The 18971-nt window shown below is 42.7% G+C and overlaps 1 protein-coding gene across 8 annotated transcripts in view; it reads right to left on the bottom strand.

Moving 5' to 3' along the window:
- NFIA (nuclear factor I A) overlaps nt 1–18971 on the bottom strand; it is a 455027-nt gene that overhangs the window by 46508 nt on the left and 389548 nt on the right. For 6 of the 8 annotated variants that reach the window (XM_072649683.1, XM_072649684.1, XM_072649688.1 and 3 more), the window contains one exon: nt 367–458. The exons of the other annotated variants lie outside the window; for them this stretch is intronic. In XM_072649683.1, the coding sequence (XP_072505784.1) occupies nt 367–458 (92 nt within the window). The remainder of the gene's footprint in view (nt 1–366; nt 459–18971) is intronic. 8 annotated transcript variants of the gene reach the window in all.

Here is an 18971-nt window from a genome sequence, read left to right as displayed (position 1 = left end):
GTTCCCAAAGTCAAATAAAGCAATAACGGTGGCAGGACGTGACTTGCTTTTGCTCAAGTGTGGCTGACTTCCTCGCTCAACGTTTTTGGGGAGATACAAGGCAAGAGATTCCGAACAGCAGTTATGGTCTCTTCCTGGTACTGAAGGTTTCCCTGAAGCAGCCCTAGCAGGGAAGCTCTGTCTCCTTCTCCCCTAAATGTTACAGGCAACAGTTTTCCTTCATAAGTTCTAAGGACACATAGGGAATTAAGGAAGCAGGACTGGCTGGAGACAAGGGGGCTCTGTAGAAGGGTGAAACAATGTAGCTGGCTGTGCCAAGAGACCAGTGGAAATGCACCAGATACAGAAAAGAGGAGATCGGCCCACCTGTGTCTGTTGAGGGATATTTACAAAGCTTGGATCCCGGGGTCCAACACTGACGAATCGGTTTGCGGGGGAGGTGCTGGGTGTCGAGTAGGCTGTGAAGGGAAGGGACACATGCGTTCAGGAAGCAGCACCAGAATGCACACAAACAACACCAGAACACACATTCTCAGAGCCCAAGCAGCTGATTAACAGAGAAATGGGCACACATTTTAGCTAGCAAGGCTTTGGGGCTAGTGAGAGCCATCTAGAAAATAACAAAGAAGGAGTAAGTGGAGGGGGGGGGGAGAGAGATCATTTTTCAAATGACTGGTAGGTAAAAATACATTTTTAGGGACATCTTGGCTTCCTCCCCTCCCCCCACCTCTTACCACTGAATGAATTAGGAAATAAGGATGCATTGGCCAAGAGCTCCATCTGACTTTTACCCCAATGCCTGCATGCAGCACCCTTGGCCTTTAGAGCACAGGGAAAGAATGAAGTCAGAAGACCAAAACTGTTCATTTTACAACCCGGCTTCTCACCCTGGTGCAATTCTGAAAGTCACAAAATATGGGCGTAATGCTACAATCTGGATAAAGCCTTAAAAAAAATCAGGAATTCAAGAGTTCTAGGGGAAGAAAAACCCACTTTAAATTTCTAGGGCCCACATGGTGCCTAGCATCTTTAGGACATGTCAAATGGCCTCCAGAAAAGAGAACCCTCCCCACCTGCATGCACCTCCCACTAAGTGCTAGCAAAACTGCAGTGGTCCAGGTGCCACATTGAAAGGCCTTCATCTTTCCTGTGCTTCTCACAACGACCTCAACATTTCAGCATTTTCAAGGGTTTCTTACTACTTTCATTCAAAGACATTAATACAACTTAGTACTGGGGTTTGTGAAATTATTTTAAATATATATATATATACATACACAACTTTATTTCAATACAATTTATTTCCTTTTATAATTCTGTATTTTATTTTATGCCTTAAAAATGTTATTCTGAGAAAGGATCCATAGATCTCACCAGACTGATAAAAGGGATCCTTGACACAAAAGTTTTAGAACGTCAGATTTAGAGGGTTCCATTACTTTGTCCTGTTTTCACTGGTTTTTGCCCCTGCCATGACAAATCAATGAAAGATCATAGACAGGAGGCCTATAGGATGCGGAGGCTTGGATGAGTAGTGACCTTCACCTTTGAAGGAAACATCAACATTGATGAATTCACAGATAACAGGGTTATGGAAGGAACCATCGAGGTCAGTAATGAAGAGATTGTGGACTCAAGGGCCATAGTTCTAGGCATGAGAGGGACCCAAGAGGACATCACGTCCAAATCTCTCATTTTTCAGGGGAAGAAACCGAGGCCAAGGTAGGTTAAGTGATTTGCTCAAGGTCAATGGGTAGTATTTGAACAGACAGGAGCCAGAGTAAGTGGTATGTGAAGTCATCACATAATATTAAGAGACTCCCAGGATGACAGATTTAGAACTGCAAGGGCCCCAGGATCATCTAGGTCCAACACTCTCATTTTATAAATGAGGGAATTGAGGCCCAGAGAAGCGAACAGCTTCCCCAAGGTCACCCAAGGAGGAAGTGGAAAAGCTGCTATTTGAACTTGCCTCCTCTGGCTCCAACAATAATGAGCACACCTCAGGGAGGGCAGGTGGCTCATGGTAAGGAGTGGTGACTAGGAAGGCCTTTTGACTTCAGTTCAAGAGTTATAAGGGACACCACATTGATATTTTAAGATGTTTAACACAGGGCCTGGCACACTGTTGGTGCTTAATAAATGCTTGTTGACTTAAGGACCACAAGGGGAAAAAAGGAACTTTCTAAGCAGATCAAAATGAAAGCCCTGTCTCAAATCAAAGCCAGCTCTCCTACAGAAAACACCAGAGAGTTAGCCTTTTATAGGAATTCTGCTGTAACAACTATGACAAAATCGTTTCCAAAACACCTAAGAACAATTCAAAAGAAACATTCTTTCTTTGGATTAACTGTAAGCTAGGCCTTCAAATACAGCGGTGACAGAGGCAGTCATTTTTGAAAGCAAAGGTAATAGGCTGGTGTTTTGGCTTTTTTTAAAGCATTTGGCCAGATTATTTCCCACAGGGAATGGAGAGCAGGCTTAGACTATTTCTAGTTTTTTCTCATAGAAATCTGTTCCCAGGTCTTGTCTCCTTTGAGATGAGAATTTTTACCGTGACTAACATAAGTGCCCTTATATTCTCCTTTGGTAGGCTGGACACAGGGACGTTTAAAAAGTTACAGTAAATGGCTATTTTATGGACAGGGCTGGAAAAACCATTCATTGTGTAAATTATTCCTAGTAATAATTTTCCACGTAATGAGAGAGACAGGGTAGCTTTAGTAGGTGCCAGTGAAATACTTCCATAATGAATGTTTTGTTGTCGCAGCATTTCTGGCAATGAGGTTTGCTGTGTATGTATATCTTTCTTTTCTCTTTTGATTTTTAAATGTGGACAGTTAGTATGCTGCAGAACATCAAAAGGTCTACAGGAAGATCTGTAGCAAACTGCACAGATGGAAGATTTATGGAAGGAAATGGATAAAAATGGACATAGGTAAGAGGATGTGGATGGGATCTGATTGGCACCACTGCGCATGGGGGAGGATCAGAACCATGGAAGGGAGATGAGATGAGATCACAGATCAATGGAAGCACCGCATCATTTACAGATAGTGGATGGTGTATTTTAGCATTTATTGGAAAGTCGCAATTTCTGAGGACCAGAAGGTATAAGATCCTAGGTCTAGAGTGAGAGGCCTGTGGCCTAATCCCCCTATTTTGCAGATAAGAAGTCTAAGGTCCAGGGCGGGGAAGTAACATAAAATAGCAGGAACCTAGGTTTGGAGCTGGGAGGGGTCTTGGAGGCCTTCTAGTATAACTCTCTCATTTTTAGATGAGGAAACTGAAATTGTAGGTGAAGTAACTTGTGACAATGAGATCTTAGATCTAGGGCTAGCAGGCCCTCAGGGGTCATCCAGTCTAATTTGTTTTACAAAGGGGAAACAGAGAATCTCAGAAAGGATGATTTGCCCCAAGTCATATAAGCAGTAAACGGTTGAGGCAAAATTCGAACATGGGTCTCTGTATCCAAATCCAATATATTTCCCCCCACATACCAGGTTTCTCTCTTGTGCATCCCAAATTAGAAGCTTCTGAAGAAAACTTGTAACTCTTTCTAGGAAAAAGCAGGGATTTCCCCCTCTTCCATTTTTTCTGGGAAAGCAGACTGAGAAAGGATGCTCTGATGAATTGAGATCTTCCTGTTTGCAGCCTTTTATCTTTGGTTTCAGGTTGTTAAGTTTTAAGAAATCTCAGGAGCAGCTCATGTCTCTACATTACCAGCTCCTGGCATAGGACTGGGCCCACAGTAGGTGGTTAATAAATGCTTGCTGAATTAAATATAGTGTCCTGGATAGCCTAGGATTGCCTTGCATGACACAAGTTCTCCTCACTATGAGCTTAATTCAATTAAACAATTCATAAGGAAAAAATGGGAGTTATAGTATTGGGTGGAGTTTTGGGGAACATTGAAAGAAATACCCTTTCAGGCTGGTTAGTGGGTTAGGACATTATTCATTCTTTCACACTTGAAATGTTAGATGGGTTAAGGAAGAATATGAGGTCGGGTTAAGGTTAGAGTTTTAAATTAAAGCAAAGCAGCTGGTGATTGGGAACCCCATCCCATTAACCTCTGGTTTTTGAGACCCCAGAAAACATCATAGGACCCCAATTAACCTATACACACTCAAATGGTGGGATTTCCATAGATATCTCTACCATAAAGTCATAAAGTGAAAAGCAGCGAGGCACAGCAGAGACGTGGTCATCCCTGGAGTCAGAAGGCCTAGACTCGAATTTTACCCCTGAAACGTAAGGGCTTCATGGTGGTGTCCAAGTGACCTGTGCTCTTAGTGCCCCCACACAACTCTTAAGGTTCTAAGTTCTAGACCAGTGGACAAAATTTGTGTCAGTGGACAGTTTTCACATCAGGAGATTTCCTGAGTGATGAAATCACAGGTTTGGACCAAAGGAAATAAAAGAAGACAAAAGAAGAGAGAAGAGAGAAGAGAAAAAAGGAAGGAGAAAAGAGAAAAGAGAAAAGAGGGAATGGAAGAGAGAAGAGAAAAAGGAGAAAAGGAAAGAAAATAAATGAAAAGGAAAGATGAGAAAGGGGAAAGAGAGAAAAGAAGGTAAAGAAAAAATCTATATTATTGCTTTTATAAATAAGGATTTCTGATTTTTTCTTGTTTCTTTACTGAAGCATCGCTTCCTTCAACACTAGAAATACTACCTAGTATATGCATGAGCGTTGGGTTAGGGGGTGTGTGTGTGTGTGTGTGTGTGTGTGTGTGTGTGTGGTGAGGGAAGCTTATAAACTTGAGAGCAGGGACTCTTTCTTCTCTTTGTTTCACCAGTACCTAGCACAGTCAGTGCCTGGTACACACTGGCACTTAATAAATACCTCTTGAATTGTGGTATGGCATTGGTGTTTAATAAATACATCTTGAGTTGTGGCGCATTACTAAGTGCTTTTTGAATTGTCATACACGGTAGCTACTTTAATAAATACTTCTTGAATTGAATCTAAGCCAGTTGATTTCCTATCTCTCTTTGACAGCCCCACAAACTGGGCTCCACTTTCTCACTGGTTGGTAAAAAAACCTCTCCCATGTGATCCATTTTCATGTTTAAAACAAGTGATCCATCGTCCAGTGAGAGGGAGCCTTGTGCGTGTTCAGTGAAACTCAAAGAAAGATTGGGCATTGAAATGCCCCCAAGTCTGGGAAGCAGGGTCTAAGAAGTGCTATCAAGCTTAGCACGCTGTTCAAGCTGTCTGGGAAAACAAAGGGAGCTCAGGGAAATCCACTCCACAGAATGCCTGCTTCTGGGAAAAGATGGGATCAGGAAAGAAGGGAAGAAACTCACATTAACTCTCCATTTTTGCTACGTTGCTCTACTGGGCAGCTCTAGAGCTTACAGCTGATTAGGTTCTGTAAGCTGGGATGATGTCATGACACCTCAGAGATTTCCACTGAAACAGTGGGGTTGGAGGAGAGGGGACACTTTGTTCCTGACAAAGGACTAGGTGCTCCTCCACTTTCTCTAATCGTGGCCACAAGCACCCTGCTGAGTCCAATAGCATGACTGATCTTTGCAGTACAGAGCTTGCTGAAGCATCTGTAGAAGCAGCAACTCCCTTCTGGGGTGGGGGTGGGGGAAAGAAAATAAACCGTTCAACAGCCCCTACTATGTGCCAAGCACATGATAGGTGCTTTACAAGTGAGCTAAGCATCATCATTCCATTTGATCTGTAGATTCCTTTGAGGATGCAAAATTATTTCTGGATATACTGCTTTATACAACTCAAGCTGTGTTCCTATTTCTTCATAATTCTTCCTCTATTTTGACTGTAGGAAATAGAAATGTAAAGATACATTTAAAAAACAGTCATGAAATTCAGAAGGGCTCAGGACCATAAAAGATAAGAGTCCACAGGAATGTACATCAGAGGTCACTCTGTTCAGTCCCTTTCTGGATAGGAAACCAAGGCTCAGAGAATTAGAGAGACTTACCCAAGATCGTGAAGCTAATAACTGGCCAAGATAAGATCTGAACCCAGGTCTTTTGACTTCAAATTTAGGACTTCCTTACTGAACCATTCTCCCTTCTTGTGGAAAATGCTCAAAGTCATTTCCTTGAAAGTTGGAAGTCTATGCACTTAGTAAAATCATGCTGTCACTGCTCAGAATACTGTGGGACCTCTTCTTTTAGAAATGCCTTTGAATACAGTTTAGTAGTCATAAGAAGTAGGTTAGAAGGTGTCTTAATACTTATTAGTCAATTAAGACACTTTTCCTTGATCAGCTCCAGTTGAGACCATTCCAAAGAAGAAACTGTTCAATCATTTGGGAAATGTTTAGTCTGGAGGAGATAAGACTTGGGGAAGGGGTGGAGATGGGGCAGAAACGGAATAGTTGTCTCAAATATTTGAAAGGATGTCATGTAAGAGGGATTGGAATTGTTCTTCTTGGTCTTAGAGGGAGCCAAAAATAAGGAGAAGCTGCAAAGAGGCAAAATAAAGTTTGATATCAGGAAAAAAATTGACTAATGATTTATTGTTGAGTCATTCAGTTGTATCTGACTCTTTATGACCCTATTTGGGGTTTTCTTGGCAAAGACACTGGAGTGATTTGCCATTTCCTTCTCCAGTTCATTTTACAGATGAGGAAACTAAGGCAAATAGGGTAAAGTGACTTGCCCAGAGTTATACAGCTAGTGCCCACATTTGAACTCAGGTCTTCCTGACTCTAGACCCTGATCTATCCACTGCAGCACCACCTAGCTACCCTGGGTGTCCATATGGGCAGCCTTGGGTGGTGGTAGTTTCCTTCTTACTGGAGGTCTTCTAGAGGCTAGATGATCAATGTACAGGGTCAATGAGATGATCTTTAAGTTCCCTTTCACCTCTTTAAGATTCCATGATTTTCTCTGAAGTGACTTTTGGAAGGAGAGGTAAAGTCCCTTGATGACTTTTGAAGAACCTGATTCAGGGACATCATAGCAAGCTGGCGCCATAAAGCCCAGGCTGCTCTTCACTCTCTTACCTTTCAAACAGAAAGGCTTTTCTGGCATCCCTAGCAGCTGCCTCATCACTACTAGGAGCCCCTCTTAGGTCCTGATTTTAAACGAGACCTACCTGTCTTCAAAAGGCATGTGTCTACCTGTTATTCTCCTCCTCTAAATCTGACCCCACTGTGCCTTCACAATTTGAAAAAAAAGATTCAAAGGTGTGGTTTGAATGGGGTACTTAGGATACTCAGTTTGATCCTGAGTATATTAGATCACCATTCTTCTATCTCAGCCAAGGAGTCTTGCACATTGCCTTTAAATGGAAGATGTAATTCTCGCCTCAGCAGGGATTTCTCCTTAACCAGCTATTTCTGATTATTTTTAAGGTTTGTGTGAGTATAAATGAATGATAATTAAAAAATAAGGGAGGTGACTTGATGGAACATAAAGAACAATTAAAAAGAGGCAGGAGACCCACAAAATACTCTCAGCTTAACCTCTAACTGGTCTGGTGATGTGGGGCAGCTCCAAGGACTTGCCGAGCTTTGATTTCCTGCTCTGTAAGGAAGAGCGGTTGGACTCAGCGTGCTGGCCAGCCATGAATGGGGCTGGCTGCAATCACCTGGAACACACTGCTCAGACTTGGGCTGCAGGGCAGCCGGTGAGGATGGGCTACTGCCACTGTCTATCCTGTGAGGAAATAAAACTAGGAAGAGACCTCACGTGCTCTGACCTCCCTGACTTGAAGGAAGCTCCATCGCCTGACCAAGTGTGTGAGCTCCTAGAACGTGGGAGGCCCTCCACTTTATCTGCTTTGTGTAAACCCTTCTAGTGCTACTTCTTCGAATGCCCTGAGGGGTTCTTAAGCTTTTTGCGGTGGGACCTCTTGGACAGTCTGGTGAGGCCAGTGGATGCCCTTCTCAGAATAAGTGCCGGAAATAAAACAGGCCTTTGGGCTGGTTCATAGGATTGTAGATTCTGCCCTACAAGTACTCTTAGAACTGAGAAAGTTGGATTCAAACTTAGTTTTTTCCATGACTCCATGTCCAACATTTTTTCCATTACATGATAAAAAGAGCAGAAGACCTCCTCCTTCCTGCCTCCTCTACCACACATGCATGTCCACATACATACATATGTGCAAGCATGCACATGCACACAATCATATACAAATTCCCCAAAGCCATCTGAGATATCATGGCACCTAGGTGCTCTCCTCTCTGTTATTAACAGTGCTTATCTCTGTCATTACAGTAAGTGAAAGATATGCCTGGCAAATGTGGTGATAAAACTACCATACAGCTGAAGCAGAAAGCGGGACCTACGATCTCTAAGGTCGCTTCCACCTCTAAAGCTATGATCGATCCCAGAAGCCCATCAATTAGGGATGGTCAATCCAATGGCTTTCTTCCATCTACTCTGCATGCATTTCATATCTACCAGTGTATGCATGCCTCTCCCATTAGAATGTAAGCTTCTTGAGGCCAGGGACTGTCTTCACTTTTTCATAGTGTCTCTAGGGTCTGGCTCAGCATCTGACACACTAAATGCTTACTAAATGCTTGTCGATTGATTGATTGATTGCTAGTCAAGTAGAACCCCTGGCTGCTATGATACAATGACACCACATGCTTTTTTTTCCCTAAACAATGGAAAGAAATTTGAACCTAATGCAAATAAGCATGTTAGTTTCCAAGTGACTTAATGGGAGGACTTGAACCTTCTACATTCAAAGGGATTACATGAAAGAACAGAGCAGAAAGGCCAGGCCATCCAAACAGATCTGAAAGATGATTTCTGGTGGTTCTTGAGTTAGGCAGGAAAAAATATGATAGAAGAGACTTCAATGATGCCTCTAGCTGAGTCAGTTTTTGGAAGGAGGACACACACACACACACACACACACACACACACACCCATGCCACCCAAAGGTGAGATGGGTCAGAGGGCTAGGTGGCCTCCCCCATCCCATTGGCGGCTTTTCTCATTAGGCTGCACTCTGATGCTCGGTATCCAATAATGCTGCTGACTAGAATGGGAGACAATTGTGTTCTTCCACGGAGAGGGAGGGAAGGGAAAAAGCCTCTGCTGTGAAACCCAGGTTGGGATGATTCTGAAATGAGTACTGCCTTTAGGTTAAGGTGACTTCTGCATGCACAGATGGGCTGCAGTGGTGAGGCAAATAACTGATGTTCATACAGCACTTTAAAAGTTGTGAAGCGGTTTGGTATCCACTAAACTCAAGCGACCCTGACAAGTAAATGCTATGAGTATCATTGTTCCCATTTTACAGATGAAGAAACTGAGGCTCTTTGAGATTAAATAACTTTGGAAAAACACAGACCCATTTTTCTCATCTGTAAAGTTGGAAGTTTGAACAAGATTTTTTAAAAATCTCCAGCTTTTAGTATAATGCTTAGAATACAGCAGGTGATTAATAAGTGTCTATGGATTGATCAAGAAAATAACCTTTATTTATACATTTAATCTTTTGACCAAATTCAGATGAATCACCGAGCCTGTAGTTCCCTCAGAGGGCAGTCAGTCCAGCTGCCATATATGAGAAGGGACATTGAGAAGCAGCACAGAGAGGAGGGTAAGCTAGGGGGTAAAGGTCCTAGAACTTGTAGCCCCAGGTGTAAGTGAGAAAAAGGCAAACTGAGGCTAGAAAGCAGGAAAAATGGAGAGCTGTCCGAGGGTGGAATGGGCTGTCCTAGGAAGTCCTGAATTCTCCCTTATTTACACTCTTTAGGGAAAGGTTGGACAGCCTCGGATGTTCTGTTCAACTTGGATATTCTTTTATTTGGTGAATTTAATCATGGATTGAGAGCAGGGAGGGAACTCAGAGACTCTGAATCCAAATCAGTCATTTTACAGACAAGGAAACTGAGGCTCAGAGAGGGAAAAAAGTGATTTGCTCAAAATCACACAGGAAATAAGTGATAGAAGCAGGATTTCAACGGAGGTCAATTAACAAGTATTTTTCAAAATTTTAAATATTTTTAAATAAGAAATTACATTTTATAAAAATAGATTTTTTCATTTATATATGTTGGTTTTACACCACCTAGATTTCTCATTGCTTCTCTCCCTTTCCCTTCTCCAGGAGATATCCCTTATAATAAAGACTATTTTTGACGAAAATGACTAATCTTTTCCAACTAGAAAGGGTCCTTAGAAACCACCAATTCCAACCCATTCATTTTTAGAGAAGAAACTGAGGCCTGTGACCATGAAATAACACAGCCAAGGTCACGAACATGAGAAAATGGATGGATGGCAGTATCAGAGAAACACAAACAAGACAAAACCAACATTAATCTCTGAGGACCAAGGTTCTGTCCACTCTACACCATACTGTCAGGACGGATAAACTGCATAAGCAGATGCAGGAATGTTCTCATAAATTGTCAGCTAAACCCCATTCATCTGGCCCCTTCCAAATCAGGTTCCTTGTATTATGTTTTATGAATGGAAGGTATTTGGGAAACCATCAATTGCCCGGTGAATGAATACGGTGAGTAATTACCAAAGAGAAAGACTTTTTCTAATCTTTTGTTTAAACTATCCTGGCATTTGTTATAAGAAGATGCTCCTGAGAGAACCTTCATTTTTAATACAAGCAGGAGCTGTCAGAGGAAATGCTACTTACTCTATAAATAAAATGCATTCATTAAAGTAAATGAGCAAAACCGAACTCCTGGGCATTGTCGTAAAGGTAAGACTGAGGAGTGATGCTGAGAACTTGCTTTTCATTTTTTCAAAGATTCCTTTGGCACTGACAAACTGGCACGAACCAGCCATGGTTAGTAACCCCTTTCTAGAGATTTTAGGTCATCTTGCTTGCCTAGAGTATTAGCTTCCTGAGGGAAGGGACTATTTTCACTTAACTTTTTATTTGCAGGGTTTAGCACAGTGCCTCTCACATAGTCAACCTTTAACAAGTGCTTGTTGATTGTTTGATGGGCAAGTGCGCCTTCTCCTTATGATATCAAACAGCTGCAGCTTTAGATATATCCCTGGACTTGACTGAAGGTTTTAATTTTCTTCCAGACCACAGAATCAGAGATTTACGGCTGGGAGAGAGAGATATTATCTAATCCAGCAATTCTCAAAGTATGCATCTTAGCCTCCTGGGGTTCCTGGAGGTCAAAACTATTTTAATAATAATACTCAGATAGTATTTGGTTATTAAAATACTCTTTCCTTATCTAACTCCATATCCTTGAGAGGTCAGGTTTCTTCATTTATTTCAGCTATATATATATATCAAGAGATTGAATTCGGGAGCAGCTATGAAAACCTAGCCTTCTTCTTTCAAGTCAGACATTAAAGAGCTTTGCAAAAATATGTAAAATTAAGCCACTCTTCTCATGAAATTTTTGACTTGGGGAAATATAGTTAGTCCTAAGTTTGAGAACTGATGTCCAATTCCCTCATTTTACAGATAAAGAAAGTGAGGTCTCATTGAGATCAAATGACTTTGCTCCAGTTGGCACAGTCTTAGAGCTGGGTTAAAGCTCAATAGATGTGATGTGAAATCATCACCTTAGGGATGTGACATTACTTTGCTTCTGTCTGGGTGCTTGGCATGTAGATGACATGGGACTGGGATTTGTAAATGTCTCTTTCTGTTTCTGCAAACAAGGAATGAAGAATGAATCCACTTCTTTGACGATGAGATGAAGGTATGTTGATCTCCAGTAAAATATCCCAGAATTCTCCCTATGAAAGAAAGTGTGCCTGGGCTCCTAGTGGGAAGGAGCATTTGTGTCTGCCTTCTCAGAAGGCTAATGCATGCCTACAACTAAGATTCAAGCCACTTCCTTAACCTGCATAGTCACAATCCACCTGCCTCATCTACTGTGTCGTAGAATACCAAGATCATGGAAGGAATAAATTTAGCCAGATGGTGACAGCTGGTTGGAGCTCCCATTTATATCAAGGATGATCACATGCAGGTTGGGGCCCAAAGCTGAGGAGTTGGATTCTTGATTACTTTGGGATTGTGGGAGAATGCTGCTGGTGCCTTTATGTTGTTGGCCATTATATGCAAGGTCCTTATGTACCTTGGTGAATTCATGATTTTGCCAGTCTGTGCACGGCTTTTGTCAATACAGATGATGACATTTTCATACCCTCACTCCCTGGGCAAATCCTGCCCATGGGGACACAAGTGGACAGGTGGAAGGGGCCTTATAAATCATCGAGTCCAGCAACCTCCATTTACAAATGAGGAAAGGCAACCAGAGAGATGAGGTGACCTGCCCAGGTCTCACAGCTACTAAGCATCTGAGGCAGGATTTGAAAGAGGTCTTCCTGACTCCAGGCCCTGAGCACTAACCATCAGACCTCACTGCCATGTTCTCCTATAAGCTGTCCCAGCATGACCCCATTCAGTATTCTGGAGTCCTCCTTTCTGCGCTTTGAACATCGAAGGGGTAGCAGCGTATGCCCTCTCTGTGTCTCTCCTTTCCACGAGCCCACTCAGCCTCCAATATGCTGCAGTCCATGAGAAAGCAAAGCACTTTTAATGGGTATTTGGGGTTTTTCTTCCACTAGAGAAATTGCACTAACTTTCTTTCTAAAGGAACTTGTCCAAAGTTTGGGAAAAGTCCTTTCTTTCTCAGCTGGAAGCGATATTCCTTTGCCCTTCTGATCTGAAGGTCTATACTGAGCCAGATGACCTGGGTTCAAGGCCCTGTGACTTTGGGCAAATGAATCAGCCTCTCTGGTCTTCACTTTCTTCATCTAGGTGACATCTAAGGGGCCCTCTGGGCCTAACTTGCTACCAGTCGAGAAGCATTTGCTAAGAATCTAGTGTGTACAAGCCAGGCATTCTGCAAAATATTAGGGATACAAAGATGGAGCAGCCTGCCCTAAAGGGGCTTTTATTCTAACAGGAGAAAGTACTTATGTTGGGAAAGGGGCCAGTCCCGTGATTTCCTTGGTAGAGGGAAAGTCTAGGTGAGGAAATCCCTTCTAGGAAGTATACAAAGTAGAGTCTTAATAAGTCTCCTGGTCCACTGGGACTTTCAGTGATTGGACAGGGTCCAGACTGACCTCCTGACCTGGACCCTTTGAGCCTGGCCCCTTCACCTCCTTCCTCTCCAGCCTCCATTTAAGCTTTGTCTGCTCTCATTAGAATGGAAGCTGCCAGTAGGCAAGGGCTGTCTTCCTTTCTTCCTGGCTTTAAATTCCCAGCACTTAGCACAGTGCCTGGAACGTAGTCAGCTCTTAATAAATGCTTGTTGACTTGGTTTGGACTCAGATCTCCCTGGCTTTGAGGACAACACCCTATCTACTATACCAAGCTGCTTCTCATGCAAACACACACACACACACACACACACACACACACAGATAATATACACAAAATGAATACAAGTTAACTAAGAGAGGAAGTGTATTGTCTAAAATTAAGGTTAACTGTTCGAGTCGTTTCAATAATCATTTATAAAGCATCTACTGTGTCCCAGGAACTACACTAAGTGTTTTATAATTAGCATCTCATTTAATCCTTACAACAATTCAGGAAGGCAAGTGCTATTATCATCCCCATTTTACAGATAAGGAACTGAGGCAGATAGGGCTAAATGACTTGCCCAGGGTCACACAGCTAGTAAGTGTCTGAGGCTGGATTTGAACTCAGGACCTCCTGACCTCAATACTCTATCCCCTGCTTCTGTAGCTGCCTCTTCGGTCCTGGATTGTACCATCCTCGTGATTGAGATCCATGTCTTAAGTAATGTTTATATGCCCTGGCAGAAGGTCTTGAATATAACATAAATGTCACGAATGAATGCTTTATCCTGCCTCTGAGCCATAAGCTAAATTCTATAGCTAATGGAAAGGTTTTGACTCATTCATAAAATATTTCTTTTTGGATGCCATTCAATGTCTTGCAAAGAATTTGCACTTCATCATAAGAAGTTGCGGAAGGAGTCAGGAAGGACTTCAGAGATGATTTAGACTAGCTCCTTCATTTGTACAGAAGAGAAGGGAAGGGGGTGGGCATTTAGGAAGCACCTACTATGTGCCAGGTGCTGTGCTAAAACCCTTTCCAAATATGATCTCATTTGACCTCGCACACCTGGAGCTGCCAATGCATCTTCAAGATCATCTCGACCAACCCCATCACTTTGCAGATGAAGAAATGGGGCCTGGAGAGGCTGATGACTGGACCAAGGTCACACAGGTGACAAGGTAGGAAAGAGGGCAGGGGTGTAGCTTTAAGGCACTGTGGAGGGATGAGAAAACCACTGCACAGGCCGTTGGTAGATACCACCATAAAGAGGCCATTCCTTCTTCCAGGGTGCTCCCTGTCTAGTAGTGGAGAGAAGACCCAGGTTTGAGTAATCAGAGTGCAGCAAAGTCCCAAAGGGATCAATTTATAGCAAAGAGGGCAACCAGGGACTTCATGATGGTATGAACCGAGAAGAGGGGTAAAGGGTGCCACAGGGCTCTGGGCCTGGAGTTAGGAAGACCCGAGGTTCAAAGTGAGCCCCAGACGCTTACTAGCTGGGTGACCCTGGGCAAGTCACCTAACCTTCGCCTGCCAGGGTTTCTTTATCTGTAGCATGGGGATGGTAACGGCACATACCTCCCAGGTTAGTTGTGAGGATGAAATGAAATACCAGTATTCATAAAGTGATTTGCAAACTTAAAGGGATATGAACGCTACCTATTATTATCATCAGTTTGTGAAGTGGTGTTAACATAGGAACCAAATTCAAGACAAAACAAATGGCGTAAGAACAAGTGGTCCCAGGGGCGGGGGCCACCCCAGGGCCTGGGCCACGTTCTGTCTGCTGCTGCCATTTCTCCATCCCAGGATGGCACCTCTCTTATCTCTCCTGACCCCCCCCCCCCCAACATAGATTCTTTGCTCCATTAAATCAGAGACAGAGCTTCTTGCCAAAACAATGTGAAAAAAAATATCTTCAGAGGTCCCTGAGGTCTTCACAGGAAGGACCTACAGGAAAAGGGAGAGCAAAGAGTACCCTGAGAAAGGTCTTCTTAAGTGCCCCAACAGCTTAGGTTGTGGGTCTGACCAAGGCCATCTGGGGATGGCACCTCAGGTAAATTCATTAAAGGTTCAGATAGTGACACAAAGCAGGTGGGTCTGGGGACTTCTCAGCAGGGTGCTGGGGTCCCAGGAGTCACAGGGTCTAGAGATGAAGGTGACCTCAGAAAGGTCATTCAGTCCAAACCTCTCCAGAGAGGTCATGAGTTTACAATGGATTTCAATTGCTGTTTTACATGGGTATATAGGGACATGGATTCACAAACATAGGGCTGGGAAGGCCCTTAGAGAACATCACATACAAGTCCTTCATTTTACAGATCAGAAAACTGAGGCCCAGAGAGATTCATGGTATAAGATCTCAGATTTTAGAGCTCAAATGGACCTTTAAAGTCAACACCAGCCTCCAAGATGAGCAAACTGAAACTCAGAGAGGTTTATCTGGGTCATCCAGTGATGATTTGAACTCATGTCTTCCTATGCTCTGACATGGAAAGCAGATTCAAACTGGATCTCTCACCCTTGCTGGATGACCAAGGGAAAGATGCAAAACTTTCTTCCCCTGGTCAACAAGCATTTATTAAGCACTTACTATGACTTTATATGACCTACTATGACCTTTATTTATTAACCACTTACTAAGACCTGCATTTATTAAGCAGTTATTATGACTTTATATGGCCTACATTTATTAAGCACTTACTATGACCTGCATTTATTAAGCACTAAGACCTGCATTTATTAAGTACTTACTATGACTTTATATGATCTACTATGACCTGCATTCATTAAGCACTTACTATCATCTGAATTTATTAAGCACTTACTAAGACCTGCATTTATTAAGCACTTACTATGACCTGAATTTATTAAGCACTTACTGACTTTATATGATCTACTATGACCTGCATTTATTAAACACTTACTAAGACTTGCATTCATTAAGCACTTACTATGACCTGCATTTATTAAGCACTTACTATGACCTGCACTTATTAAGCACTTACTATGACCTGCATTTATTAAGCACTTACTATGACCTGCATTTATTAAGTACTTACCATGACTTTTTAATCATTTTTGCCCAGGGTCCCTTTTGCTCAGCATCTGCTGGCCAATGAAATCCCAGCTCAAAGGCAGGCAGAACCACATGGCTGCCATATCAAGCAGTTTCCATGACATTACTCAACATGGAAATGCACTTTGTTGATGGGGGGGGGCACCCCAGCCTCCTCTACATTATACACATAGGTCTCATTAGTCCCCACCTGATACTGCTTGAAGAGAAATTCTAGATCTTAAAAAAATGAAAGGGATTTGTAAAGAAGGCATGAATGATGCTTACGAGTTCTATGCATTTTTAAATCACATTGCTGCACATCTTAATTGATTAGAAAAGGAAGGCTAGCCAGTTTTACCTGAATCATATTCATCGTTATTCAAAAAGGATTTTGAAGGCTAAATTGCTCATTTCTTTTTCTTTTGGGGGAGGAAAATATATTTCATTTTAAAAGATAAGAATACAAAAAAAATCTAAGTCCAGTGATCTGACAGTGATTCCCTCTGATTCTTTAGGTGCCAGAGGAGATCCAAAGGAACACGTTTCCATGGTCTTAAACGCTTGGAAAGGAGCCACTCACTAGCTGTCCTGGCCAATCCAATAGGGCTTGTTTCCTGACCAGGTGTAAGGCTCCAAGATGGGAGCTCGCTGGTGGGGGCCAAACACGTGACTTCCCCAGGACTGATTATCATGCAAGTTAGCACTTCTGGTTACCATGGCATCCTGGGGAGGCATGGCTGCCACTGACTGCTCACCAAACACCATGGCACAGACACCTCCCCCCAGATAATGGGCAGTGGTGCCCAGCCTGGGCACGGAATGCTCAGATAATTTTGAATATTTTTTGGGCATGGATATGAATTTTTAAAATTTGCTTTAAGGAATGCATTTTGTTCTCTGTGAAAAGCAGATTTCCCCTCTAGATCCCTTTCCTCACTTTTTTTTTGCCACAGCTGCCAGGCTGGCTGTTGGTGCCAGAGGCAACTGATTAGTTTAAAAAAAAATGCACTCTCTGGCTTGCTGAGATCCATTTGTATTTCCCTATGTGATGACAATAATAATTACTTCTGGCATTGGAGTGGAGAATATTTAGAAACTTCTAGAAATGTTTTTGGGTCTGTTCGGTTCAGTTTACTATCACAACGAGGTGACTAGGGGAGCTGTTAGTGTCCCCATGTAACAGATAAGAGAACAAAGACTTGAGGACAGAAATGACTTAGCCAAGGTCACAAAGGGTTATACGATGCATTTGGTGACCTGTACCTCACTATCCCATCATCATCAGAATAATTCTGCACTTCTCCTTTACAAGTACAGTGGATAAAGCACTGGACCTGGAGTTTGGAAAACCTGAGTTCAAATCCAGTCTAAGACATTTAAATTGTTGTGTTACTCTGAGCAAGTCTCTTCACCACTGCCTGCCTCAGTTTCCTCATCTGTGAAATGGGGATAATAATAGCCTCTACATATCAGGGTTATCACAAGGATCAAATAAGATAGTATCTGTAAGGTGCTTTCCAAAGCTTAAGATGCTATATGAATTCTAGGTATAATAACAACCTCATGAGAAAGGGAGTCAAATGTTATCAGCCACACGTTAGGGATGAGGAAACGGAGCATCAGAATGGTGAGATTGTTAGCCTAACTGGCAGATGCTGGCCCCCGAAAGCTCATTGGCTGTGCAAGCTAACAGGGAGCTCCATCAGGGATTGGCAAAACCTCCTAAAAATAATGCCCCCATTTTACAGATGAGGAAACTGAGACCCAAAGAGTGGAAATGACTTGTCTGAGGTCAGGTGTACTGGGAGTAGACCCAAAGATTTATCAGGGGTGTATAGTCAGCAGGTCGATGCAAGAGTGAAACTGGAACCCAGGTCTCCTCATTCTAAATCTTTTCATTACACAAAGGTCCATGTGTGTGCTGAAACCTGCTTATTTCAGCAGAATGTAAGGAAAGGTTTCTTAACAAGCAGAGGTGTACCAGAGTGGAAAGGGGGCCAGCCAAGAGGGGCAGTGGATAGAGTGTTGGCCCTGAAGTCAGTCAGATGAGTCTTCCTGAGTTCAAATTTGGTCTCAGACACTTACTAGCTGTATGACCCTGAGCAAGTAATTGAATCCTATTTGCCTCAGTCTCCTCATCTGTAAAATGAGCTGGAGAAGGAAATGACAAATCACTCCAGTATCTCTGCCAGGAAAATCCCAAAAATGGGGTCATGAAGAGTCAGACACAACTGAAAAACTTATGAACAACAAAAAGTGGAAAGAGTTTCCTTGGCAGATAGAGGGCTTGCCCCCTCATTGGTTCTCCCGAGTCAGAGGCTAGAAGAGCAATTCTGGGGAATGATGTGGAGGGCATTCTTTTCTAATTCTAGGCTTGGCTGGATCAGGGGGTCCACTGACTCTGTGTGTGTGTGTGTGTACATACACACATTCTGACAATTGTATTTCAATATAATTGGTGTCCTTTTTAATCCCGTGTATTTGATTTTATGCATTTAAAAAGATGCTTCTGAGATGGGGTCCATAGGCTTCCCCAGAATGCTCAAGGGGTCTATAACTTACACAAACAACACCGACTTGGGCTATATAAATGCCAGCAATAATACTGATGATAAACATGGAGGACTGTGTTCAGTTGCACGTTCTGTGGGGGTCATTGATAAGATAGACAATGCTGAGAAGCTGGCCACTACAATGGCAAAGGGACAGAAAATTATGAACTATGGAAGGAAGGAAAGAACCGCTGAGAATATTTAAGGTTGGACTAAGGTGGGACAATTACCTTCAATTATATGAGGCGGTTCCTTTGGCCTAGAGCTACCCCAGATAACGAATTAAAACCAACCCGGAGATGGAAGTCTCAGGGAAGATTTTTGTTGTGTTAGAAATAACTTTTTAATAATTAGAGCTAAACAATGTAGGAGGCCTTGT

The sequence above is a fragment of the Notamacropus eugenii genome, chromosome 2 (assembly GCF_028372415.1).
Source record: "Notamacropus eugenii isolate mMacEug1 chromosome 2, mMacEug1.pri_v2, whole genome shotgun sequence".
Lineage (NCBI taxonomy): Eukaryota > Metazoa > Chordata > Mammalia > Diprotodontia > Macropodidae > Notamacropus > Notamacropus eugenii.
The sequence above is the reverse complement of the archived record's forward strand: the minus strand, read 5'-3'. Positions and strand labels throughout refer to the sequence as shown.